This window comes from Osmerus eperlanus, chromosome 26 (assembly GCF_963692335.1).
Source record: "Osmerus eperlanus chromosome 26, fOsmEpe2.1, whole genome shotgun sequence".
Classification (NCBI taxonomy): Eukaryota; Metazoa; Chordata; class Actinopteri; order Osmeriformes; family Osmeridae; genus Osmerus; species Osmerus eperlanus.
Window position 1 is genome coordinate 5,968,375 of NC_085043.1, and position 27,304 is coordinate 5,995,678.

Consider the following 27,304-nt stretch of genomic DNA (forward strand, 5'->3'; position numbering starts at 1 on the left):
GCGATGTGTCTGAAGGGGGCTGCACCTCCATGGGTGGAGGACATTATCGAGTTTGTTTGCCGCATGCTAGTTAAATACACGAAGTCACTCCCCCCCCCCCCCCCCTCCGCTCGTGTGCACGAACGTGTGTACAGTAAGAGTTGGAAGAAACATGTAACCCAATCCTCTTTCGACAACCTGCCTGGCTGTTTCAGTCACGTCAATACTGTTGCCTTTTGGGGGGGGGGGGGGGGGGGGGGGGGGGGCTTGTCTGCATCACGCCAAGTCTGGTTCCTGAGCCACACTTACTCGTTTGTTTTTTTTGTTTTTTACACTCCAGCGGGTAGCACAATGTTTCGTCTTGTCTCCTGTTTTTGTGAGTGGATGGATTTATGGATGATGTCGGTGCTAAAGACAGATCCGATGTTCAAGGGCTTGTTCTCTGGTTTGTGCAGGGCTTTTTATATGGTCTGTGCTGGGCTTCCAAACATCTCCTTTTTGTGAAGCTCCAGTGTGCATTTCGGCGTAGTTTCTGAAGCTTTTTAAATGGGGAAAAAACTCGGTTTTATGACTCAGAAAGGTTTGGCACCTTGTGGCTTCATATTCCCATTTCCCAGCAGTCTAGCCGAATCACGTGATTGCTTGGGACCTGTGACACACACACACACACACACACACACACACACACACACACACACACACACAAATACACACACACACCAATGCATTGTTTCTCCAAGCCATCTGGTACCTCTGTGTCCTGGGTGTTTGACGTGCCAGCAACACCATCCACCATTCCCAGCCATGCAGGGGTGCAGAACTCATGGAGATTCTTAATTGGCTTTACCGCTCAGAGCTGTCAGGAAACCGGTGAAGGTCATTGGACCCCTGCACCAAATAGCAGCCAAGGGCAAAGGTTCAGGCCTGGCAAGCAGTCTCAATATGGTTGAGTGTGTCAATACGAAAGGAGCCAGACAGTCATCAAGCAAACTCACCTCAGAATGGGTTGCCAGGTCATACTATAATATCGGGTCACCCAATATTGAAGATACCGTATGTTTTCTGAGTTTGAATGCCTGTTTGTGTTGCTAGCTACTTAGTTAGCTTAGTTACAATATGGAAAGGTATACGTCTCGAGAATGTTTGGTAACCAGGCCCTAAACTGAATTTTAGGAACCCCAAAAATGTCCTGATCTAAACTGTGCCTGGATTTCAAGGTTTCTTTTTGAAGATGGAGGTGATGTCAAGATGTGGGATAGATTAGTGTGCGATAGAAGGTGCGTTCGAGAGTGTGTAGGTGTTAGGGGGTGGTTGTAAATCTCCTAGACGGGGTCTGGAATGCTGTACGTGTCCCAGCATGCTCCTTCTCTGTTATGAAAGACCCCTTGAAAAGAAACGGCGTCAACCAACAGGCCGGGCGTATGCAAAAGCAGCAGTCTCCATTTAACAACGGCTAATGCCGAATGCTACCAGGACCAGGGGACACTGCAGAAAGCGAAAAAACACCGTTCCCCTTTGCTCAGCACATGCTAAAGCGAGAGTCCCAACCCCTCTAAAGAGAACATCAAGCTTAATCCGAGCTAATGCAAACACGGTGCTGGCTCATTCAGTGCAAACACAGTGCCGGCTTACTTAACACTCAGTTGGCGAAGAGAGCTCCGTAGGCAGTGAACGTATGTTTGTTATATCGTAGCAGTTCCTCAAATGGTTTCAATTACATTTAAATGAGAGAAGCATGTCTCTCTATTTAAAGTAGGATACTGTATCTGCTCCTTTGAGGAGATTAGAGCGTATTATAAAGTGACTCCTGGTCCAACCAATAAAAGCTGTTTTATATGGCAGTAAGCATGTGGATAATTGGATAAAACTTAAAGTAACGCCATTCACAATGGATTCATTTTCATCCGAGTTTATAGACTATCAAGTTTCTAAAGTAATTAAGTTCAAATGCAAGCAGAAAGAGTATGAAGTAGAGCATGAAGAAAGACAAGAATCAAAGTTCAAGACTTTGTCTGTTGTGGTGAAAGGAACTTCAGACCTCCGGTTTGAGGGATTTGGGTACTGGAGATGGCAGCAATTATGGCAAGTCAACAGCTGCTCTCATGAAGAGTTAATAAAGTGGATCAGAGACTGGATACATCTCACCAGAGTTGACTTTCTGGAAGCTAATCCTTGGGTAGCTGCTGCATCGTACGGTTCTGGCTCGGAGCTCTCAAGGCCTGTGTCAATAAAAGCAACCAAGCAAGAAAGCACCTTGGTCTCAATCTACTGACCTCTGAGTTGCAGTTACGCAACAAGAAGGGCATTTGGTGATGTTTTTTTATGAATTTCATCGCTTTGATGGCACTGGTTGAGGACAAGGTCATTTAGTTTGACACGACACTGCAGCACTTTCTCATAGAGCAGTGATTTGCCCTTCTCACATTCTCACTCGCTTTCTATCTCTCTCTCTCTCCCACACAAATGGGGGGGGGGGACAGTATTTATTCCGTTTTATAAGTGAAAATATTCCCCAGAAGCAGTCTGTAATTTGGCGGTTGTAGCTCGGTTTGCATGAAATCTTGTTTCCTTAAGCACAGGAGAAGTTTGTCATTAGCGCGCAGAGAGGCACGCCTGGGAGAAGAGGCGCGTATGAAAACAGTCTTTAGAGAGGCCCGAGCATGCGTGTCGCGGCAGGACCGAGCTCTCAGCTCCGGTTCACGGCCGGCCTGTTTTTCTCCCGGCATCTGCTCATCAACTCACGTCTTGTCAACACTCAGCTGCCAGAGCAAAAAGGACTTGTCAGATGAGGCATGATTTGCAGTGTTACCTTACGATTTGTAATTGGGATTGTGTTGTGTTGGGATTTTTATTATCAGCTAGGTAAACTGTGACCGCTGACTGTCAGGCAGTCCTAAACTCGATGAACCCTTTTAAAAGTATACAATCTATAATTTAGCCTTTTTAAAATGTATTAAATTGCCATTGGGGGTGCTTGTGTCAACCTCATAACTCCCTACTTCCTGTCAGCTGTCATGTCAGAAGTTTTTTGGGGGACGATTGTGAAACGCTCCTTCTCCTGTGAGATCTCTTTTGAGCGTGCAGATTCCCCAAACCGATATTCCGGGTAAGGGGAGTCATCGGAGCGGAACGTTTGTGTTGGATCAAAATATGTCCCAGCCGCTGGAGGGGGGAAGCAAAACCTTATCTCATCTCATCACAGGATGGAGAGATAAAGTAAGCCAGTAGTCTGTGTGCTAACCAGAGGTTTCATGATACAGATGTTTACAATGTCGAATTTGGGAGATTGACTGATTGCCTTGCATACTATAACACTCCCAAAACTGGTGAGATGTACCCCCGTCCTGCAGACTTAGGCATGTCTCTCTCTCTCCTGCAGCTCTCATTGAGAATGTCCACAGCTCCTATTCAAATGGATGCGAGCTGGCAGGGGGAAAGGCCATTGATCCATCGCCATGGAGACCCCCGCACAACAACATCACCGTCTCCAAGAAACGCAACTGGCTCCAGCAGAGCTCCGGGAAGCCCCACGCCTCGGACGACGTCCAGGGCCCCCCGGGAGCGGAGGAGGACGGCGGCCCCGCCCCTCGCCCTCCTCCGAGCCCCTCCCCCGAGAACCTGAGACTCCTCCGCCCGCCCCCCTCCCGCCCCCTCCGCCTCAACCTGCCCCAGGTGAGTGTGGGCCACGCGCGAGTGGCCCCCCAGCCCAGGCGTGTGGACCCGACCGAGGAGAACGACGCGGACGACGAGGGGGAGATCTGGTACAACCCCATCCCCGAGGACGACGAGCCCGAGCAGACGACCAGGCCCCCCGCCAGACTCCAGGTCCCCGCGACAGCCGACCCCCAGAGGAGGCCCAGCAGGGGCGGGGAGGCCGGCCGCACCCAGGAGGGCTGCAGTGTCTCCGGGCTAGAGAGCGTGGGGGAAGGCCTGGGTGGTGGTGGAGGCGGGGATGGGAGTCAGGGAAATGCCGTACATTCCATGGAGATACAGCTGCACCGGCAGACACTCGCGTGCAAACCTCAGGAGGAGGGGCCGCCCGGCAGAGCTACAGGTACAGACTGTCCTTTCTCCTCCCCCGCCTGTCCCCCGCCCCCAAACCTACACTCTCCATCTCAACCTTGCTCTTTTTCCTCCTACAGCTCCTCCCTCTCTCGCTCTCTTTCTCTCTTTCTTTCTCTCTTTCTCCCCCAGACTGCCTATAAGGATTTGTTGTGCCAGCGGCTGTCTGACTGTTTGTGGTTGTCTCGCACCTGACAAACTAATAGCAGCTTGTGGTGATAATCGGAGGATCAGCAATCCATTTAGCTTTCAGTCATTTACTCCTCACCCTGTCTCCAGGAACAGGCAACTGGGCTTGCTGCTAGCTCAATGCTGTTTCCCTCCCAGTCTGTTCAGTTGGATGGAAATTGACAGGACCACAGTCTATAATCACATCTCGGCACACTGGTGTCACTTATTAGCTAAAGTCAGCCAGGCGGAATGAGTTGGCATTCTTGAAGAAAAAGAAATCCTATAAACTTTGTGGCAGAGGCCCAAGAGGCACTAATTGTACACCAATCTTTCTTTTTTAGGTTAGCATTATCTTATGCGTGTGTGTGTTTATGGGTACTGTTTCCTGTGGCATCAAGTGTGATGTTGACAGCTAGCGCACAGCTCCCCGTCTCCTGATGGGAAAAGTGTTTTTCTCGTCTTCATTTGCCTCTGGTGGGGCAACATGGCCGCTTGAACCCACTTGACAAACTCCTGAGATAGACATATAATTACAATTGTTGACTCCTCTTTGGCATGCAAAAGGCCTTCTTATTTGTTTGAATGTTAAGGTGAGTTAAGGCTGAATAGCTGTTTGAGACTAAATCCACCACAGCAAGATGCCACAAACAGCTATTTTGCCGTCATAGCAACAGGTCTTCTATGAACGCCAATTGCCTTTTTGTTGTTGGCAGTTGTCATTTTGACTGACTGGTGGGAAACATTTCAAGCCTCATGGACAGGCTTCAAAGCCATGGCCTTCCGTGACATCACGTGTCCACAGTCTTCAACCTGAGAGCCTTTTCATGAGTGATTAGGATTAGGCCGGCCTGAGGGGTGCTAATCTAGTCCTGTGCTAGCACAGTGCTAGCACAGCACAGGACTGGAATAACAAAGTAACACACGCACATCCTATTCAAGCAAGGCTATATCTGCCATGTAGTCAGTAGATGTCACTTTAAACTCATTTGGGTAAGCAAAGGCCGATATGACTTAGCCTTTTATGCACGTGATGCCTTCTTGAGTGGGAGCGACTGGTCTGTGCAGTTAACAGCCAGGCTTTGACAGGAGCGCCGGCCCTTTAACGAGGGTGTCGTGTGGAATCTTGCGCCGCCGCGACAGTGTTGGTCACCTTGTTATTTTTGAAAGGCTGCTGTGTTGTGAGAGGTGGGGAGTGGCCCCCGTTCCGGAACTCACTCCCTGTTGTTGATTCTGCGTTCGAGTCCCGTGGGGGGGGGGGGGGGGGAGGTCGCCGACGCCATTACAAACTTCAGCCCGTGTCTCCACAACCCAAAAAAAAGAACTACGTCCACTACCGGGCATCAAAAAGGAGCAGTGTGTGTGTGTGCTTGTGTGTATTTGTGTGTGCCAACTGTATTACCATCCATCATGGCTTTGAGCCCTGACTGACTTGGCACGGCCCCCGGTTAAGCGGTAAACGTACTCCCATAATCCTGCGCGTCGTCACAGCAGCTGGCGCTCTCCCCGCTTCTCGGTGACCTGGACGGGGCGAGGAGAAGCCTGCGATTAGGTCTCTCTGGGAGGGAGGGGGTGGGGGTGCACTACTGACTTGGTAGTCCCTGAGTGGAGAGACCCAGGCCTTGTGGTTAGAAGCTAGCCGGGGGGGGGGGTTAAGCAGCGAGTCAAAAGGACAAGTGTCTGCCATGGGACAGCTACCCCAGGCTTGTTAAGCGGTCCTTGTCCACACTGCTGCAGTCCCAACAGGGTGTATTGGAGAACTGCCATTCAGATTAAGGTGACTAAATGCCTAGCCAGACTATTTCTTGGAGCCTCTCAACCAGTAGTCACTTATGCGAGAGGAGGCAGGGCGAAGAATTGAAAGAAGGGGGGGGGGGGGGGCGGGTGGGCGGGCATGTTGAATTCATACACACAGCCTCTTCCTGCAGTCCTTCCTTTATGACTTACCAGTGCTTGAGGGCCGACAGAGCCTGCTTTACAACGACGAGGGCTAAAAATGGGTGACGCTTTGTCACCGGCCCTGAATAAGAGCATCCATCTGCTGACTTAATGAATCCATGTGTATGTAGATGACCCGGGGTCCACTGTGGTGCTCTCTGTTCGGCTGGCTGGTCCTTTTACCCCCACCGGATACACCAGCGACTCCTTACGTGGCCGTCATTGACTTGTCCCTTTGTCAATCTGAAAGACCTATTTGTGTGGAGAATAATGATTGATGGACTATGAAGCACTCGTTGGAGGGTGCCCTTAGAACCCCTCAGGGCCTGTTTGGGGGAATCTCCGTCGGACGAGGTCAGCTTGGCAGCGGTTTCTATTTTTGGTGTTGTTTTGACCACGGCGCGTTCTAGATGATTTCCTGTTAAAACTCGCGATACCGAGCATCAGTGGCAACATTGTTGCCGGAGAGACAGACGGGGGGGTGGTGGGCTGTGTTGGAATGCCTTGCCTTGGCTGCCTGACTTGCCTGCCTGTCTGCTTGTAGCTGTGGGCCACATAGAGCGCAGGGCCTTGGCAGGTGGCCATGTTGTGGTAGTGAGAGGGCCCTGCATGCCTGGCTATATTAGCCGGGGGTTTTGTAACCATTGTAATGAAACGCCTGGGCTCTTGTGGCCTCTGGAAGGATCCCAGTGCCGAAGGATTTCCGAGCGCAAGGGGACGGCGACCGATTCAAGGTGTCCCTGACTCGCAGAGAGGAGAACCTAGGGGAGAGGTATGCCATTCATTCCTCTGGGCCCTCGCTCCCTGTCACGTCCAACACGCACGCATTGCAGACGCACATGTGCACACAATGACACACACACACAGAAGAATGCAAAGATATCTGCCAGGGGAATCAAGGACATGAGTGTTCTGAACCAACCCGGGAGAGTACATCCTTTATTTAAACTGTCCCCTAGTACACTCACACGGTCATAAACGCTCCCACTTTCTCACACCCTCATGGGAGCACGCGCGCGTCGCACACGCGCACACGCGCACACACAGACCTCGCTGTTCTGTCGCAGTGAGTTCTGCGCGTTCTGTGCAGACATCAGCTTGGCTTAGATATTCAAACCCCCAGCCATTACACCAGCATGCACACGCAACGCACACAAAACCAAAGGCCTGAAACCCACGCAGACACAGACACACACATTCGGATCCCTCAGCACCTGTCCTGGCCTAGCGTTATTAGCAGCAATCAATGGTTGTAAATTCCTGGCTTTGTCCGAGGTGTCACGGGCAGGGTGCCTGGGGTGGGTCCAGGGGTCAGGCAGGGTGGGTTTGGGAGGGGGTTGGGGCAGGGGGGGGGGGGGTGACGGTGGTCAACCAGCTCATGTTCCAGCATGCAGAATGCAGCCTTTCAACCTTTGACCCCTGGACATGGCCCCCGGGGCTAAGGTGTCAAACGGGGACCCCTGACCCTTGGGTAGGGCCGTGTCGGGTGACACTTTCGCCGCAGGCTAAAAAGCGACACGAGTACTGCGTAAAACGGAGGGACTTAAGGGGGACATCGACGCGAAAGATCCATGACACATGACGTGTCCAGTGTAAAGCCCTGGCTAAACGTTCAAGGTGGCTCTCATGTCAACACCTGACTCCTGGACGTCTGACCCGTTGCCCATATCTCCAAATTCGAACGCCGTATCCCCTCCGAGACCATCAGGGAACGACGCCCACACGGACGTGGGACGTGGCACAACATTGGCGCTAGTGTCTCGTGAAGGTTTTTACACGCCACCCCACCCATGCTTGGTACCACAGTGGCGTTTTTTTTCCGAACCTTCGACCCCCCCCCCCTCCCTTTCACACCCCGACAGGGCAGGGTACGTGTGTGTTTGACACGAAGCACTAACAAGGATGTCTACTCAGCGAGAGGAAGAGGGGAGGCTAAACATGGTTTATTATGGAATGTGAGAGAACAGCCCCTTCAGTTGGCTGGGCCTCTGATCGGCAGGACAAGGGGTGCCTTTGTCCCCCCCCCCCATCCCCTCTCCTCCTCCTCCTCGTCCTCTTCTTCTGTGCCTTTCCATGGAACGCCCTGCGTTACTCCTGCCCCCCATCTTACCCCTTCTCTGCATCCTCCAGCTTCTCCTCTGCCCCCCCTCCCTGCTTCCCTGTAACCCTCCTCTCCAGAATAGCACAGCAGGGCCCCTCTGAAAATAGAGTTGGTGATGTTGGCAGGTCATGCTACTTCTCCCCCCCCCCCCCCCCCAATCTTTCCCTCTTCAAGAGCCAATAGAATCAGGCAGGCCTTTGTTTCAGCGCTTCAGTGGATCTTTGGTTATGAAACGAAACCAGAAAATCGGAATTACACATCTCCGGGAAATAAAGGGTTAACAGAGCCATACAGGCGTTTTGTTGTGTATCTGAATGTTAAATAGGTAAAGATTGAAAGTTCCTTCAAAGTCTGCCAGTTTTTATGAAGGCGCCCACTGTGTTTGGGTTACAGACAATCTTAATGTAACTTCCCTAATGTTGAGGGTTACAGCCACATGTGGCAAGCACGATCTCCCTTGAACCAGATGGGGAAGGCCTTCTAATGTGCCAAAAAGAGAGGTTAGTTGGAGAGGAAATCCTATTAGGAGAGCTCAGAGGAAAGTTTTCAGTTTGAAATGGGCTAAAGCGCCCCGTCGAGCTAGCAGTGGGGGCACCCCGCCGTTTGACAAATTCCACTTTAATCATCCAAACCATTCCTGGCTCAAGCTGCTATCCCTGCCCTCTATCTCCATCCTGCGCTCAGCAGTCCAGATGGTCTGTTTTGGAGCGAGCTAACTCACAAAAAAAAAGGGCGGAATAGTCAACCCCTGGAGGGGCTTGCTGCATGGAAAATGACCTGCAGCGGAACTTTGGAACTTGGAACTTTGAAGGAAAATCTGTTCCCTATTTCTACCCTCTTTATTTAGGAACTCATTTCCTTCCAGTGTCCCTTTTTCCTTCCAGTGTTCCTATGTTTAGTTTATAAACAGTGAGATTTTTTTGCACTGTGAGTCAAGCTAATCACGGTACACCTCTGGTCTTGTGGTTTCCCGTGCAGATATCCCGGACACGCCCAACTCTGGATTCTCACCCCCCTCCAGTCCCAACCCAACCAAGAAGGGGAGCTCAATCAACTGGTCCTTCCCCGATAAGATCAAGTCTCCTCGCACGGTCAGGAAGCTCTCCATGAAGATGAAGAAGCTTCCGGAACTTAGCAGGAAGCTCAGCGTTAAAGGGACACCGAGCAACAGCAGTGGGAACGGAGGAACGAGCAGCCACTCGGAAACCCGGGTTCACTGTCCCAAACCCGGTAACCGGTCCGAACCGGCCCGGGCCCCTTCCAGACTCTTTTCAGGGGCCGGACAGGCGGCCGCGGCTAGCCGTAACGTGATTTCCCGCTACCACCTGGACAGCAGTGTGTCCACCCAGCACAGCTACAGCAAGAAGAAAAGCAACGGGGCGTCAAAGTCCGCCAGCAAAGGGGGCTACCTTAGCGATGGGGACTCGCCAGAACTGGTGGCCAAGTCTGGGAAGCACGGTCCGACGGAAGGGAAGGCTGGGAAGAGCAAGGAACCGGTGTCCGCTGGAGGAGAGAGGCCAGGAGGTGGTGGGGTGGGCGGGGGGAGCCCCAAGCTCCACGGCACAGAGCTGGACATCGACGCCTTCCGCCACTACAGCTTCTCGGAGCAGCCCAAGTGCACCCAGTACATCTCGGGCCTCATGAGCCTGCACTTCTACGGGGCGGAGGACCTCAAACCGCCCCGCGTCGACTCGCGCGACGTCTACTGCGCCATCCAGGTGGACTCGGTCAACAAGGCCCGCACCGCCCTCCTCACCTGCCGCACCGCCTTCCTGGGCATGGACCACACCTTCAACATCGAGCTGGAGAACGCCCAGCACCTGAAGCTGGTGGTGTTCAGCTGGGAGCCCACGCCCAAGAAGAACCGCGTGTGCTGCCACGGGACGGTATCCCTGCCGGCGCTCTTCCGGGTGACGCGCTCCCACCAACTAGCGGTGAAGCTGGAGCCCAGAGGGCTGATCTACGTCAAGCTGAACCTGATGGAGCAGTGGCAGAACTCGCTGGACGGAGGCCCCGACAGGGACAGGGAACCCCAGGTGTTTGGGGTGGAGGCCTGGAGGGTGGTGGAGAAGGAGGCCTCGGGCCTCTCGGTGCCGCTGCTCATCAACAAGTCCATCACGGAGATCGAGAAGAGAGGCTGCCAGGTAAGTCCACCACCGATTTACTTTGCAAACATCTAAAATTAAAGACACAGTGACATTTTATAGTCTGGGAGCATGTCTCCTAACTAACTAACGTTAGTCACATAAAAAAAAAGCAAACCGCCATGTATAACTAGCAAACGACCGATCTTAAACAGACAGAGGAGAGCGTTTTGTCTCAGCCACCAAGCAGACCATTGAAGCAACCTTTTAGCTCCGCATTCCGTGAGAAGAGAACATGTCTGGAGGCTAGCAGCGATGCCGGCTAAGTGGGAGACATCAGACGTAATGGCTGCTTGTTTTCAGACGGCGGGGGTGGCTTTTATGATTCTCACAGAGAGAGAGAGAGAACGAGAAAGAAAGAGAGAGAGAGAGGGAAAGAGAGAGAGAAAGGGAGATTGGAATAGAATGGAGCGTGGACATGGCCAGATGGATCTGGCGAGAGATGGCCTGGCGTTGTTGGGGTGGAGTCAGTTGAGCTGCCTCAAGATGGGCCACTTGAGAACGGCCTCCCTTCCTCTCCCCCCTTCTCCCACACCCTCTCTCTGAAGCCCAGCGCTACAGGAGGAGACTCAGCCCGGCTCCTCATTTCTCCTAATTAAGAGTCGAGACGCCCGCAGTAAATGTGTCTGGCCCGCTGTTCCCCAGCTATTCCCCTAAGGGAAGGGGAGGTACCAGGGGCAGCGGGTGCCCAGAGCTAGGGGGCAACCCCCGGGCCTTCTCCCCTGTCTCCGGCAGGCCTCTCCACAGAGCTCATCTGTCAGGCCCCTCTCCAAGCTTGGCTCCTCCGCTCTGAGACCTATCCTTCAGGAGCTGCCAGCGGGCCAGGGGCCAGCCCTCCTCCTCCAGGTCCTAACAGCTCATTGATCAGTGTAACTCTGGAGGGCCTGTCTGGCCAGTGTATGGGCTCTCACTTAGAGCAGCTTCCATGGGTCACTTAGTGCCTGGATGCCAACGGTTTTCAGAAGAAAAGGAGGGCTGCATTCATCGGCTCAGCTGTGGACTTTGGCTGTGGTTTGTTTCCCCTTTATCTCTCAGTCTCTCTCCCTCTCTCTTCCTGTTCTCTACCATGCTCTCTCTTTCTTAAATGGAAGAGAGACATGGAGGGGAGAGCAGAGCTTGGAGAGGATTCCACAGTGCATGACTTTAGCTGGGGTCCCCCAGGGGGATGAGGCAGAGTAGGCTTCAACCACCAGGATAGGGAAGCAATTTCTCGGACGCGTCACCGAAGCACGCAGAGCCAGACGCCTGGCATGTCTTTAGAAATAATCGTCGATGGAGACTCTCCTTTCAGTCTCTCTAAAATGTATGCCCTGAGGGTCTGTGTGCTTTCAAAGCACAGGATGATTGCGGCTGTTCCAAGAAGACTTGTGACGTCAGTGTTGCAGAGAGGGAGTGATGTGTGTTAATTCTGGCATGCTTGGTTTTGAAAGAGCCAATAAATCGACTGTTGGCCACTAGAAAAGGACTTCAGTAAAATTGAGAAGGCTTGGTTCAAGGCCGATATTAATAAGTTATCAAATGAAAATGTTTTTGGGAGAGAAACATGTGGACTGCCTCTGTTTAAGAACGGTGACCTGTGAATATCCACCAGTGTCTTTACCCCACTGATCTACTTAGTGGATCAGTCCGCCACTAAGACCTGTTTGTGTGTGTGTGTGTTTGTTCCTGTGCGTGCAGGACAGCGTACGCCTGATTGTCCGTCCAGGAAGTCCCTGACTCTCCACAGGAAACCATTCTGTTGTTTTTAATTAAGGTGGCGACAAGCTTTTGTTTCCTATTGGTGCTGCTTGCGTTGCCCGGCAGCAGCAGATAAGCGCAAGGCCTCTTCACAACCAGCTGTCAGCCGCCTGCGCCCCGCTTACCCTAAAGAAAAGCTTTTTTTTTGTTTTGTTTGTCCCTCAATGGCCTTGTTGTTCTTTGTGCCGAGTGACTTCTGTTTACTCTTTGACAAAGCCAAATCCCTACCTAATCTGTCAAGAGTTTTTGTTTTTTTGCCTCCCCTTCTTGTGCAAGGTTTAGAAATGCTACACAGAGAGAAACTCTACAAATGTTGGGTCTGCTGCCACAGTGTAGGTCGATGGCTGGAGACCAGAGCCTTTTGGGGGCTGTGTTAGCAGGGACAACCAGGCCCGGACCAAGGCAGCCTTTTTTTTTTACAGCTCGCTGACTTCCACCGGTTGCTAGGATAACCACACCATAGTGGCCAGTATGCCACATACCAGACACATGTAGTACGAGACATTCCACAGTGTCGCCAGGGCTACCGCCCGCAGGACAACCAGCCAATCTCAGACCCCAGGTCACTCCCAACCACGTCTGTTTTGATAGCTTGCTGTATAGAAGGGTGTCAGGAGGAAGTTGAATGCGTGAGAGGGGGGTGGGGGTGTGGATTAAGGCTACAGTTTATACTTAGAGAATGTTCGTTGAAAGGAAATTCAATTCCATTCATTCAAGGATTCTTGTTGGTCTGAATGCCTCATGCCCATGTTGGTTGTAAAGTGAGACCAGCACCTCCCAATTGTTTTGGCTGTCCTGAAAGACAGGTGCCTGTGGCACAGTTCTCTCGTGAGTTACATAAGAGGATGCTTGTTAATTGTTCCGCAAGAATCAAAGCCTCATGTACGGTAACACCTAGGTGCCGGACTACCTTCAACGTGGCTGTGGATTAGACCCAGTTGCATCATGGGACTCGTAGTCCTCCTGGCTATCACCCAATGGTTGTACCATACCTTTAGCTTCACTCGTGAGATTGGTCGTCTCTCTCACGCTCTCTATCCCCCCCAAGAACCTGATCTACAGGGTCGTAAATATGCACTGGTCTCAGTTGAATGGCGAGCCTGTTGTGTGCTAGTTTGTGGCTGTGACCTACATACATGTGTGTGTGTGTGTGTGTTCCCAGGTTGTGGGTCTCTACCGCCTGTGCGGCTCGGCGGCGGTGAAGAAGGAGCTGAGGGAGGCCTTTGAGAGGGACAGCCACGGGGTGGAGCTGGGCGAAAACACCTACCCGGACATCAACGTCATCACAGGTAGAGAACACGCTACCAGCACGCAGTGTAACCTCTCTCTCTCTATCTCGCTCGCTCTCGCTCTCTCTCCTCCCATCCTCCCCCCCCAGCAACTCACCACATGTGTCAATGTTCCTGTAAGACCTTGTGTGTTTGTGTGGCTTTTGTTTGTGGTAAAAAAGGCATTCCAGTCAGCATACCAGAATGTGCCTGTGCCTGTGGCGGAGAGGGGGGGGGGGGTGGTGGGTCTGAGAGCCCTCACACGAATCCAGGCTGGACATTTAGGTCATTCCTCCTCTCCAGGTTGAGACACATGCTATCTTTTGCCCCCCCCGACCACTGTTTCATCACGGTTTCGTGTTTTCATCGAAACATTCTTGCTGGGTACATTTTGTGTTCCCATCATCGACTGTAGTGGTCTATTTTGAACGTTCGGCCTTGCCCTTTATTCACATGTGGGGGGGGGGGGGGGGGGGGGGCGACGGTTGGAGAAAGTGACCTGCTCATGTATTTTATTTTTCTCCCACCGAAAAAGAGGAAGACCATGGAAGCCGGGCATTGTGGGAGCTGGTGTTGGTTTTGGGGAGAGGCCCATGTAGGCGTCCTCCTATCATGCCTACTTTGATCCACATGCGTTTGCATGGCAGGGCAAAGAACACAGTTAACAGTTGAGCGGCTTTGGAAAAAAGAGCCAGGGACAGGCCGAGCACCGGCGTGGATTGTTGGTTTTTGCTTGCTGTCGAAATTTGCTCTGCCGAGCGAGGGGGTGTTGCAGATGGGTTAGGGTTAGAGAGAGGGAGAGAGGGAGTGACGGGGCAGAGAGAGAGATGGGGGAAGGGTGGCCCTGGCTGGGCTGGGTTGGGTTGGGTTGGGCTAGGCTAGGCAGGGTTGGGCTAGGCTGGGCTTACTGGGCTGGGGGGTTAGCTTGCAGTTTATTTAGGGCAGAGACGGTGACTAACAAGCAAGCCAAATGAATGAGCTAAGAGGACCAGCGTGTCACTGCAGCTCATTTAAAAAGCAGAGGTACTGAAAGGGATTTGACCAGGGGGTCAGAGTTCAATCCCAAGCTTGACAAAACATGTGCAGTGCCTGGATTTCCTAGGGTTTCAAACCTCTGATCTATACAATGTAGCCCCCCCCCCAGAAAAAGCCTCACCACAATGTTTCACACCGTGAGCGCAAGATATCAGTTAATAGACAACAACCATTCAGACAACAGCTTTTTTTATTGTATGCATTTTTTGGAGGGCAGGGTTGGGGGGGGGGGGGTTGAGGGTTTGGAAACTTGAATCAGAAGATGTAAATATGTGGTTATGAACAACATCATTTTCAGAGACAAGACATAGTGTGTCCTAGTTAAGGAGGGTTTGAATCAAGCACTCCCAATCTACATCTGGGACATTCCAGGGCTGAAGGGCTTGGCGGCAGCACCCACAACCCCCACCCCCTACCTCCCAGCCCCCCAACCCCTCAGGAACAGCAAGCACAGATGGGGAGACAGACCAGGCATTTTGAGTTGAAACCTGCTCTCGAAAACCACACAACCGCCCATCTCTGGTCTTTTTTTCTTAGAAAACGTATTGCCTTTGAGAGCCTTGCATCAATGCTGTTGTTCAAAAGCCTTGTCCTGGTGACCGTAGATAGTCATTCCTGTACAGTTTCAGGCGGTTATGACCAACACACATGAGCGAGCTACTTTTGTGATGCTACACCTGGAGACAGTTTGCAGAGGTAAAGAGCAAATGCCAGTATCTAGGACGTGGACATTTCTGAGGCCTAGCCATCGGCCATTTATCAGAAAGCCAGCAGAACCAGAAGCTTCCGTGATGGCTACCAAACAGAGCAGTGACTAATGGGAAATCAGCCGGGCATGTGCGTGCCGAGTGAGTGAAAAGGAGGCCATGTTTTAGAGTGGCTTGACATGGTGAGGGGGGTGCATGTATGTTTAACACATGATATCGATCCCAGTTCGGCGCTCGGCTAACTCGCTAACTCATCCTCCACATTTCCTGGTTGGTCTCCACCTCCCATCTCCTTGCCCCCACCGGCCCCGCTGCCTTGCCCAGTGAAGACATGGAAAGTCATTAACAAGTGGCTCCTTTGTTGCCGAACAAACACAGATGGTATTTGGCTCACGCATGGGGGATTAGCTGAAGCCAGGGCCGGCTAGGAGGCAGCCTCCATACAAAGAGGTACAGGCCTGCGTGTGTGGTTGTGTGTGACTGTAGTTGTGTGTGTGTGTGTGGTTGTGCGTGTGTGTGTGTGCCAGAGCAGCATGCTACACCCAGGACCAGGGCAAGCCAGGGCCCCCCTGTCCTGATGCATTAAGGCCCTCAGTGCCTCCACCGGTTTGGGGGTGCTAAACAGGAAGCAGGGGGGACTAGTGGGGTTAGTGGATGGTGCAGGAAAGAGGAGAACAAAACTATATTTGTTCAGCACCAGTAGATTGAAGGCCCTGTTGCCTTTAAATACATGTTACAGTGTTTCTTTTGTGGGATTTTACTAAAAGAATACCCACAGCAGTAAATTGACCAGAAAACATATAGTACAGCTACAGCAGTCACTCAAGTTGTCTATGCTGCTAGTAAGATTAGTGGTGAATGTCAAATTAGCACCTGCAGAAGATTCCCATCTGTTCACCCCTGAGCCCATGGCCCTGTTGGTGTGTGTGTGTGTGCATGTGTGTATGTGTGTCATGAGCCCCAACAGGGGTTAAGGTACTCCAAAGGCAGAGTAAACAGAGAGCTGAGTCATAGCAAGCTAATCATTAACCCCCCTCACCCCCACACACCCAACCACACACACACACACACACACACACACACAATGGCACTGTTCTCTTCGCTCTGGAACGTTACACACGCTCTAAGGGGCGGGCAGTGTTTATATAAAAACATAGGAAGTAGGCGTGCGCGTGTGCGAATCTGTCTGTCAATTATTGTGTGCGTCGTTTAAGCAAGTTAGCGATTTGAATGGCGTGTGATCCAAATATGAAAGATGTTAATTGCCTGGCTCTTCCCTGCAGTGTGTAGGGGGTTCACTGCATCTAGAGGGGAGGTCAGTGAGGTCTCGACATGCTTGAGTTCTTTTTCTTGAGAGAGAGGCGGCGTAAGTAGCTTTTTAAAGTTAGGTCGGAATGTTGTTCTTCTATGATAAAATGACTCGCCTAAATTACAGGATCAGGATCTTAGATGAAGGACGCTCACAAACACCATCTAATCTGTTTGGGTGATCAGCTTTGCAGAAGAAATGTTTCCGACAGGAACAAAGCATGCTTTCAACGTGAAATCTAGCAGGGGTTTTCTCTTATCGAATTCCAAGAATCTTTTCCCCTGTCTAGGACATTGAAGCTTAAAGATAGCATTCGTCCATAAAGGGAGGGTGAAAAGACTAAACGTTAGTTGCCGTATGATCGAATGGTACAAAAGTTCTAGAAAGATAATCACCACCCCCTTAACACAGCTGGTAGTTGAATAGGGGCTGGCGTGCTGACTACCTATGGCCTGTCTGCCTGAACAAACGTTTCCATATCTGCTGTTTTCATTTTAGCTCGGCGCTACAGTCCCGCCACAGAGCTGTCGCTCTGGATATTCGACTGAGAGACGAACAAGCGAGCGGGCGTGTGTGTGTGTGTGTGTGTGGGGGGGGGGGGCAGCAGCACTCACACGAGTTACACTGATTGCTTGACACGGCACACTTGGTTGTTTTGGTGGGAATACCCTTTCTTTCTTTTCTTTTTTTTGGGGGGGGTCCTTGGGTTTTTGGAATGCGCAGGTCTGTCTCTCCAGCGCTGGCTTGTCGAGGCGTGTTTAGTCTCGAGCGCGGCAGGGGGAAGTGTTGCGGAGGCGGGTCCTGAGCTCTGAGCTGGAAAACAGACCCATCATCACCTCAGCCAAGAGGAAGCTGTCACGGACTGTGGATTTGATGTCACCTTATATAGGTTAAGGGGAAGGAGCTTGGAAAAAGGATAAGAAATGCCTTTTGACAGAGAACAACGATAACAACTCAACAGTACAATAGCATAAATACTTCATGTCATAGAACAATACTGGCACAGCATAATACACTGTACACAGTGAAACACAGGCACCATATTGGTATTTCAGAGAGTTCAAAATGGTGGAGTGTCGTGCCTGCCCGAGAATACCCCTCATCTGAACTCGATTCGACAGAGCAATTGTTTTGGACTTTGCAACAGCGGACTGAATGCAGGCTTGAAACCCTCTTTCATCATGTTGCCGTGCTCCTGTGTTAGTGCCAGGCGGGCGGTACCAAGCAGAGGAAAAGCCCTTTCTCCCATTTCACCACTAAAACGCACCCTAATCCCAGCTAATTTTCAATCAGCTCTTTGTCTCGATTCGCTGGCCAGATTACCGCACGTGGCGATTACGCCGGCCGAGCTTGAGACAGATGGGAGCACTTTAACTTCCTGTCCTGAAAAGGAGAGCGGGATTGTGGTGGATTAAAAAGCAAAGGTTTATTTTGTTCTCTCACTACTGTACTCTTAGGTAGAGGACAAGTACCTAGATTATAATGTGACGCGCAGTACTATAGGATATGGCATGGTCGATCTAAGAGGTTGGCTATCAATGCAGCCCTGGTGTACTTGACACAGAAGCTGTGATTTCTTAACCCACGTTCTTTTAAAAGGCTCGTGGTCTGCATGACCCTCAGTTTCCTACCTGACTGTAGTTATGACATGTTTCCTTTCGACTTCCGGTTGTGATTGTGTTTTTTTGGTTCACCGATACCATTAATGGCCGCGTTTCCCAGATTCGTTAAGAAGCTCTTAACGCTAAGAGCTTCTTAGGAGCGTTCTAAGAGCGTTCTATCTTAACGAATCTGGGAAACGCGGCCAATGTCGGTGTCCTTTTTCGAACGTCATTGAATAGCAGAGCGTCTTCATTGTATATTTGTTTATTTTAAACAGCTGTGTGAGCGGTGCTGCCTTAAAGGCGGGTGAGTGGATGGTCCAGACCGTCAGTCTAGCAATGTCATCGAGCACAACGGGGATCACACATCTCAAAGAATGCTCTGGAAACCGATCTCTACTTGTGCTTTGTGGGGAGAGAAAAGAATCAGCTGCGAAAAGCTGACAGACTGCCAAGTTTTTTGTTGATAGTACCATATTTGTTCGTATCTTTCCCCTCGTCCCGATGAAAAGACATACCAAATCATTTGTTTTTCCTTTTCTTCTGAAGCTTAGCCGAGAGCCTGTGTGGGTTTCGTATTTGCCCTGTGCCTTTTGTCCGAGCCAGGGGCGGCAGAAGTCACAGGTGTGAAGGCGGCGCGGCTGAAACGAGGCCCCCTGACATTCGCATTGCTGCCGTGTCACGCCCGATTCCAATCAGGCATCGCATCAGACGGCACACAGCCCGCCACAACAAAGGGGCCTGACTCGGCAGCCAGCGGAGGGTGCCAGGTCCGACCCTCCTAAGAGAGTCGGGGGGGAAAAGAAAAGCCCTTTGATTTGTCGTTCAATAACGACTCCTCATAAAGATGATATTGTTAGCAATTTGTCAGGTATTTGTCGGTCTCGCTGTTCAGCTGTGGGAAAGTCGGCTGACGTTGAGGGCATAAGGAGCTCACAAAAGCCCATGCTGTGAAGCGGTTGGCTTTAATAACTTTAATGACTTTTTTCCCCCTGAAGTAAACACCGACTACTCATCATCTGGGCTGTTCTAATCCCACCCTAACACATGCTCAATGCACGTTGCATGTTTCTCACGGCCATTCTCTTTTTCCCTATCCTCCCCCCTTCTCTCTCTTCTTATCTTTCCCCCCTCTCTCTTTCCTTTCCCCCTCTTTCCGTGTGTCCATCCAGGTGTGTTGAAGGACTACCTGAGGGAGCTACCCTACCCCCTCATCACCAAGCATCTGTACGAGGCCGTGCTGGACTCCATAGCCAGGCGGCCTCTACGCATCGGCCCCGGAGGCTGTGAGAATGACCAGGGGGACACGGAGCACACCGTCAGCCTGCTGGAGAACCTTCCGGAAGTGGAGCGGGTGAGGACCAGACCTGTGTGTCGTTACCTCAGCGGCCCACCGGCCACTCCCCAAAGTTTTACACCGATATACGCTCTGTCCGTTGACTTCAGAGGTGTATGTGTGTGTGACAGGTGACCCTCCGGAAGCTTCTGAACCACCTGAAGCTGGTGGCGTCGCACCACGAGGTCAACAAGATGACGTGCCAGAACCTTGCCGTGTGCTTTGGGCCGGTTTTGCTGAGTCAGCGCCAAGAGGCTCACTGCCACAGCAACAGGGTGTTCATCGACTCCGAGGAGCTGGCCAGCGCTCTGCACTTCAAGAAACACATCGAGGTCCTGCACTATCTTCTGCAGCTCTGGCCAGGTAAGCCCAACCCAGCGAACCTCTGCAGTCACATACTGGACAGTAGGGATACACACACTGTACAAACAGGATGGATCTCTATGGATCTCCTGAGCTTTTGTAGACTTTTCGTAGGATCTTGTGGCGTTCCGCAAATGAAGAAAGTGAACTGAGGAGTTTTAACCCAGGGCTATCATGTGAACGTGAGACATTTTGAATGAGTTGTTCGACGAGCTTGGTAAACAACTGGATAGAGAAGTTTTCACCAACCGGCTGTAAACACGGATCGACAAACTGGGTCTGAACACTCCCTCCCGGCTGCTTAGCGGGGATTCTCCCAAACAACTCCGCTTCGAGCAAATCACTCCCAGTTCCTGCTGACTGGTTTTCAGGCAAGGCCGGGCGAGCGGCCAGCACCACGAGTCCACCATCTGTCGTCCCCCCCCCCCCAACGTAGGTCCGACGCTCTGGGGAGTGCTTCCGTCACGGCCGGGGCCCCGACAGCGTGGAGCAGAGTACCGTAGACCCAGCCCCTGGAGGGTTGAGCCGCACCCTGCACCAACTGGGGGGGGGGCTCCGGTTGTTTGTCTCCCCGGACCAGGCTGTTCTCCACTCCCGGCAGCTGGGCCCGCCGTTGGGTTGAGACTGGATGCCAGCGCTTGGTGTCTTCCAGCGAAAGGACAGCGCGGACCGAGATGGAGAGGATAGCGTTTTCCGGGGGAGGGGGGGGGGGGTGTCGGGTGTCAAAAGCGTGCGCAGACGGACGTGCTATGGGAGGGTACCGTCGGGTGTCTGAGGGCGTGGGGGGGGGGTAACCTAACGTCCCTCTAACCAGCATGCATTAGGCTTCACGGCACAGCGGACGGCTGTTGAACTGTGTCTGGAGGGCAGGTGGGCTAGTGTCTGCCTCCTGCCCCCTCTCCCCCCGCCCCTCACACACAGGAGTGAACCCTCTCTCCTGCTTCTATGGTGTGTGTGGTGGTAGCTGCCCAACCCCACACACATACCTCTCCCACCTAAGCTGTGTGTGGTGAAGCAGTCCCATACTTTTCACCTTGGTGGCCCTGGCGGATGGTGTTTGAGGGGGGGGGGTTAACTCTAACCTTGACCAAGCTGAAACATAAGCCTTCCACCCAATGTTTACACCCCCCCCCCCCCACACACACACACACCTCCTATTTCTGTCCACTTCCTTACTCTCAGAGTGGAGTTCAACATGACTGGGGCTGTAATTACAGGCATTCCTGGGCTAACCTTAGCCCTGCATCCAACACCCTAGCCTAGCATTTCACAACCATTACAGGATATTTTCGGCCCGTTCGCATGGACCCCACCTTCCGCTGCTTTGTTGTTGAAGCCTTGAGTGTGTGTGTGTCACGGTCCAAGCATGCAATACCATAGAACAGAAGGCCAAGTGTTTACAGTAGGCTTCGTAAGTGTGTGTGTGAGAGTATGCATTTGGCGGTGTGTATGACCACAGGCCTTTGGTATTCACTGAATTCTAGAAGGTGCGTGCCGAGTTTTATGTGCAGGGGAATGTGTGTGAAAGTGTACAGTACAGTATGTGAGTGTGTGTGTGTGTGTTTGGGCAGGTGGTCAGGGACAGCTCACGCAACGAGGTTCTGGTTGAGAGCGGGGGGCCCCCCCCCGCTAAGGAGGAAGAGGGAGAGGTGAGACAGTTTTAGGACGGAGGTATTTCTAACTACCCCAGTGTCAACGTAGCTTTCAAAATCAGCCCCGAAGATGGAAGGCTCCTTTCCCACATTTGGACGGCTTTCAGAGAAGTTCAGGCGAGGGCGTGAGGTCAAGGTCCTTCTCACGGCCAGGGCTCCATACCGCGGCATACGATTAGCTACAACAGACCTAGCATAGCTACCTCCACTGGCTATGTTCACCACTCTTCCCTTCCTCAAAGTTGGAATGTATTTCTTGATTTTAATGTTACTTCTAAAATATGTGTTTTTCTCTCTCCCCTACGCCCCAGTAGGAGGCAGCTAGCGTGGTTTCTTCCGGGGGGCGAGCGGTAGCTCGCGAGGTAAACGGGCTGTTGTGGTGGTTGTGGTGGAGTGTTCAGTGTTCCTCTCCCTAGCCCAGCTAGCTAGCTAGCAACCCTCAATCTTAAATTCCCCTTACCCTTGTAGCGCCCATCGCCAACCCCCCACCTCCCCCTCCCGCCATCTAGACATCCAGTCGTGGTTTTAGCGGTGACTTGCGGTACAAGCTGGGTGTTCGTATGACTTCTTGCCGACGGAAGGCAGTCGGTGTTGTGTGATAGAGCAGTTGGCCGTTGTGTTGAAAGTAGGTTTAGTGTGTGTTGACACAGCATGGCATGTGTTGAATTAATTCATTTATTATTATATCAATATTTTGTATCTGTCTCCCCTTATCAACACCTCGATTCAAACTCTGGGTGGGGGAGGGCTGTGTGTGTACAGCTCCCTTCTCAGGTTGTGGATATTTTTGTCGTGTCTTTAATCCTAATAACAACAGTGGCTGCTGTATCGGCCTAGATGGCATCGGCCCAGGAGCATGGATCCTACTCCTGGGCTTCCAGGAGATACAGGAGCCGGTCAAACGGAGCCGGTCAGCTAACTCACTCTCCCTTGTTTTTATCTCCCCCCCCCCCCGCATCTCCCTCTCTCCCCCCTCCAGTGGTGGACCCACATGGCAAGACGTCATCCCCTACCCCGGAGCCCCCCGCCCAGGCCGGCCCGCTCTCGGCTCCCCCCTTGCGCAGGAGGAAGGAGCGCCCCCAGGTGCTCAACCTGAGCGAGGCCGAGATGGCCGGCGTGCTGCGGCCCCGGCCGGGCCGCCTGGACAGCCCTAGCAACCGCTACGCCGGCGACTGGAGCTGCTGCGGGGAGGGCTACTTCCCCCCCGCTGCCGCGCCCAGGGACGAGGCCGACTATGACGACGTCCCCTCCGAGGACATGGAGGTGGCCGAGGACGGAGGCCAGGACGGGGGCCCGGACGGGGGCGAGGAGAGCCCCCAGGGAGGACCGGAGGTCGCGGCCGGGCCGGACGAGCCCCCACCAGGCGTGGAGGCGATGGAGGGAGGAGTGGAGGAGGAGAAGGCCGAGGAGGAGGTGGAGCAGGACGAGGGGGAGGAGGAGGGCGAGAGCGACGGCTCCGCCGGCCGGGACACGGCGTGCGACCAGGACCACATCCTGCCCCCTTGCACCGCCAGGGAGCACGCGTACCAGGCCTACATGAAGATCCAGGACAACCCCGTGCTGAGCCACCGGGTGAACCTGCGAGACCTCCAGGAGAGCATCGACACGCTCATAGGCAACTTGGAGAGGGAGCTGAACAAGAACAAGCTCAACGCGGGCTACTGACTCCCTCGCACACGCACGCACTCGCTCTCACACCGCCCTGCTGAAGAAGAGACTGAACTGACGAAGGCGCTCGAGTTAAGCGTTATGGGAAAAGGCGGTCAGCGTTTTCATTCCCCCCCCCAACAACAGACATTCCTGTTTGCGGTTGACGTGTGTCGACCGTCGCCGTCAGACGCGGCTCCGTCGGTTGGGGCCTCATCCACTGTCGTTTACGGTCGCTTTCTCTTCTTATTAGAAGAAGTCATTGACCCCGAGGGGTGTTAACGGTGCCTTAATTGTGTGAAGGTGGTGCTTTTAAGGCAAGGGAGAGCTTCTCCGTCAAGGTACGGCACGTTTTTTTTCGATATACAACAATGCACTTATGAGGCAAAGTCACAGATATGACCTCCTGCTGGGGCTGGAGGTTGAACTGTGGTCGGGCCTGCCTGGTGGGTTCGTGTGCAGCCAGTACCCCGAGTACCTGCCGATCACACGTACACACACACGTCTGCTCAAATATGCTGAATATAAACATATGGGAGATGTCGCCGACTTGCATGGACAGGTACGGGGGAGTTCAACCTCAAGCGAGCAAGCAGAAACCGTTTCATGCGGCGTCACATTTAGAGTCACGAGTGAATCGGTGCAAAGACCCCTGATAACGCTTTGATATGTTCTATTTTTTTTCTTCCTCACCCCCCTCACATACCCTCCCCCCCCCCCCCCCCCCACCCACCCCGCCTCAAAACCTCCCACATGTTTTGACAGACTGTGATCACCTGCTGGTGCACAAAGGCAAAAGCCAAATATGAGAGACTCGTTCCGAGTGCGCTGTGTGCGTCAGCGACGCTTCACAGAAAGAGTGACAGCGCGGAGAAGGACGTTGGCTTGTAGTCCATTGCCTAAAAACAAAAACAAACAAAAAAAAACATACAAGTTTTCAGCTATCCAGGGATTCAGTGTGATCAGTATTTAACAAATGTGTATATAAATGTATTTGGAGTCTATAATTTTTTACAGCTTATTGTTCCATACAGGCTTAAATGCTCACAGTTACCTTGTAGTATTGACTCGTAGTAAGAATATCAAACAGGGCTTCTCCTCTAATGCTACCTGTACACATCTTAAATGTGCTGGATTCATGGTACACCTTTAGCTATACAATATGAGAAGAAAAAAAAACACGTTCTTGCGAAACGAGATATTGTTATTTTTGTTATATTTTGTACATATTCGGTGTCTTTCTTCGTCTTGGCTGTGTTCATATTTGTGTGAAAGAGGTACTGAACGCTGCATGGTTGAAAGCTTTACTGACAGAAACAAGTCAAATGTCTCCTTTCCTTTGGTTCTTGATGCGCTTACTTGCGGAGAGGCCATTTTCAAACGTGTCGTTTACCTGGTTACAGTTACCCACATAGCCTAGATTAACCAAGAGCTCAGCTATCTGCTACTGTATACCGCTTCTATGACTAAAAGATGGAAAATCATTAGGTTAGACCCTGAAGCGACTGTAGCCCTTTTCTCAAATGGGGTCAGTGCATTTGGGTTAAATTTGCATGGTGCCGGCAGCGGTGTGTAATAGTCCTGCAGGTCTTGTCTCCAGCGACTTGACATTCAGCGTGAAACCGGCCAGCCACCTGTCTTCCCCTCACAAGCCCCACTCCAACTCAAGTATTGTCCCCCCCCCCTCTCTCTCTCTCTCTCTCTCTCTCTCTCTCTCTCTCTCTCATCGATGCATTCCTCCCTCTCCTCCCTCCCCCCAGTTCTCTCGACCCTACGGCTGTCACGTCGGCATGTACATGTGCACATCACTGTTTGCGTGGACGCCAGACCTTTTTCGTGTGCGCGCGCGCGCGTCTTGTCGTTTGTGTCCTGTCTGTCGCGGAAAAAGAATCCTATGATGAAAGCGTCACGAAACGATATTACTTTGTACTGATCTTGAGCAATGTATGGTCATAATAAAGTATATATTTCACACGTGGCCCCGAGTCGAATTGATCTCTACATTGTGTGTGTGTGTGTGTGTGTGTGTGTGTGTGTATAAAAATAAACAGATCCTACATGATATGCAAATACAGTTTAAGATATATTATTTGACCCCCGGTGTTTCCAGTGTTGCTTTCCAAATTTGTATGGTTTTTGCAGGCTGGGGGGAATGCCCTTGACGGTTGTAGGAATGTCCCTGTTCCCTCCCCAACTCCAGGGAGATTCCCAGAAGACAGACACAGCACCTGCACCGTAATCCCATAAAAGAGCTCCACGCAGCTGATAAACACCTGCATCATTCAGCATTGGGAGGCTGTGGAAGTACATTTCAAATGTAAACACTTCTTTTTACGGGTGATTTTAATCTTTGTGACCTGTTGTGTACTGGGGCTGTATGGGACTAGCATCTCGAGGGTACACTCTGCACTGCTACACATTGAAGCCTGAAGCGATACGCTTCATCACTCCGCAGAAAAATACTTTTCTCCTCAAAGCTCCCGAATCAGTCGACACATCGGCTGGTATTTACTGCATGCTCTCGTGGAGCCAATCTGTTCATTCAGTTTGAAGATGTGTCATATTTGACATGATATAATTTTCTTGTCTTCGAGTGTCAAGAAGATTCTTTCCTCTGCCCTTTGTAGACGGGTCGTATGTACAGTAACCACACATTCTGTCATGCCAGAATCATATTTCCATATTCTCCGCACAAGACAATTTGATACCTTTTTATTTGGCCAGTCATCCGACACAAATGTGTTGTTTTTAAGCGAGAGTTTTTAGCGATACTCTTTGATGCTGTTCGTGCACATTTGAAGCAACACTGAAGTGAACCCTACAGGGATTGATTTAGACATAACTCGGGGTCTGTTGTGTTAGTCAGGGCCGTCACTTGATATCAGGCCGTCTGTTTGAGTGAACTGAACTGAACTTTTGTTCTTGTCTAATTTAAGAGATGGGTCCTTTTGGGTAAACACACTTGACGGCGATCTGCAACTAAAACCTCCTCTCACCCTTCTCCTGCCTCCCCTCACCCTTCTCCTGCCTCCCCTCACCCTTCTCCTGCCTCCCCTCACCCTTCTCCTGCCTCCCCTTATCCTTTTTCAACTCCCCCTTGATGAAATATCCGTGTGTGTTTCAGCAGCGCATTCATCCCTCCGAGGTGAGGGCCCCTTTGAAACCACACTTTCAGCACTTACAGCACCAGGGTCAGAAATCAGTGTGTCCCCTCCAAGGATGTGCAGTATGCAAGAACATTTAGCAATTCATCTGACAGACAGGCGGGTGTTACGTAACACTCTCTTTCCGTCACTGAACATTGCTCTGAAAGGCTTATGTTGAATCAGACTAATATGTCCTTTACCCACTAACGTAATGGTTATTAATGTACGAGAAACTAAGCCCCTGTAATTGCTGAAAACCTTCAGAGCAAACCTGGGCAGACATTACATACATGTGATGTCCTTCAATAGGAAGGCTATTAATCACATTTGACCAAAGTCCCGGGTTTTCTGATTTTAGGGCCCCTTTGTTCCAGCCGGTCTGGTTTTTGGCAGTTCATCAGAAGCCAGCATGGCAGGTCTCTGACGAACCATTGACAGATGCCTCTGGTAGCTGTGATCAGGACTTGGAGGCGGGGGGTGCGGTGGAGGAGAGGAAAGGGGGGATAAGGGAGAGAGGATGAGAGGAACGAGGGAGGAGAGGTGAAAGTGAAGAATGGCGGGAGAGAACAGAGGAGCTGCCCTTTAGATCCCGCGGCCAGCCTCACACACTGTGGCCTCCCTCTCCCCCCCTCCCTCCCCCCCCGGCCTCCCCCTCCCCCCCCCTCCCTCCCCCCCTCCCTCTCCCCCCCCAGCCTCCCTCTCCCCCCGGCCTCCCCCTCCCCCCCCTCCCTCTCCCCCCCTCCCTCCCCCCCCCCCGGCCTCCCTCTCCCCTTCCAGCCACCATTGCTCTGTCACTCAGGGTTAGTATATTTCATTTTAATAAGACTAATCCCTCTTAGAGGTAAGCTGCTCATCACCTCCTCTCTCTCTCTCTCTCTCTCCCTCTCCGCGAAGAGTCCAATCTCCTTTCACTGCGAAGACGGGATGAGGGCCGGGGTTAGCCTCGGTCGAGAGGGGAGAAATATGTGAAAGGTGAGATTGAAAAGATTTCCTGACAGCTGCAGTCTTGCTCAGTGAGGTCTGGACCCTGTTGTTCGCAGGTGGCACACCTCAAAGGAGCCGCTTTCTCCAGCTAGCCTTCCGTCTTTTCTCATGGTCTTGACTTTGACTC

The 27,304-nt window shown here is 52.0% G+C and overlaps 1 protein-coding gene across 3 annotated transcripts in view; it reads left to right on the top strand.

The window, feature by feature from the left end:
- Positions 1 to 25,072, top strand: part of syde2 (synapse defective 1, Rho GTPase, homolog 2 (C. elegans)) — a 29,368-nt gene extending 4,296 nt beyond the window's left edge. For 2 of the 3 annotated variants that reach the window (XM_062452345.1, XM_062452346.1), the window contains exons 2-7: positions 3,359 to 4,033; positions 9,227 to 10,392; positions 13,292 to 13,418; positions 19,222 to 19,403; positions 19,517 to 19,748; positions 22,380 to 25,072. In XM_062452345.1, coding sequence (XP_062308329.1) covers positions 3,359 to 4,033; positions 9,227 to 10,392; positions 13,292 to 13,418; positions 19,222 to 19,403; positions 19,517 to 19,748; positions 22,380 to 23,065 — 3,068 coding nt within the window. In that variant the 3' untranslated portion in view covers positions 23,066 to 25,072. The remainder of the gene's footprint in view (positions 1 to 3,358; positions 4,034 to 9,226; positions 10,393 to 13,291; positions 13,419 to 19,221; positions 19,404 to 19,516; positions 19,749 to 22,379) is intronic. The other variant, XM_062452347.1, reaches the window with a different exon arrangement.
- Positions 25,073 to 27,304: the final 2,232 nt, after the last annotated feature.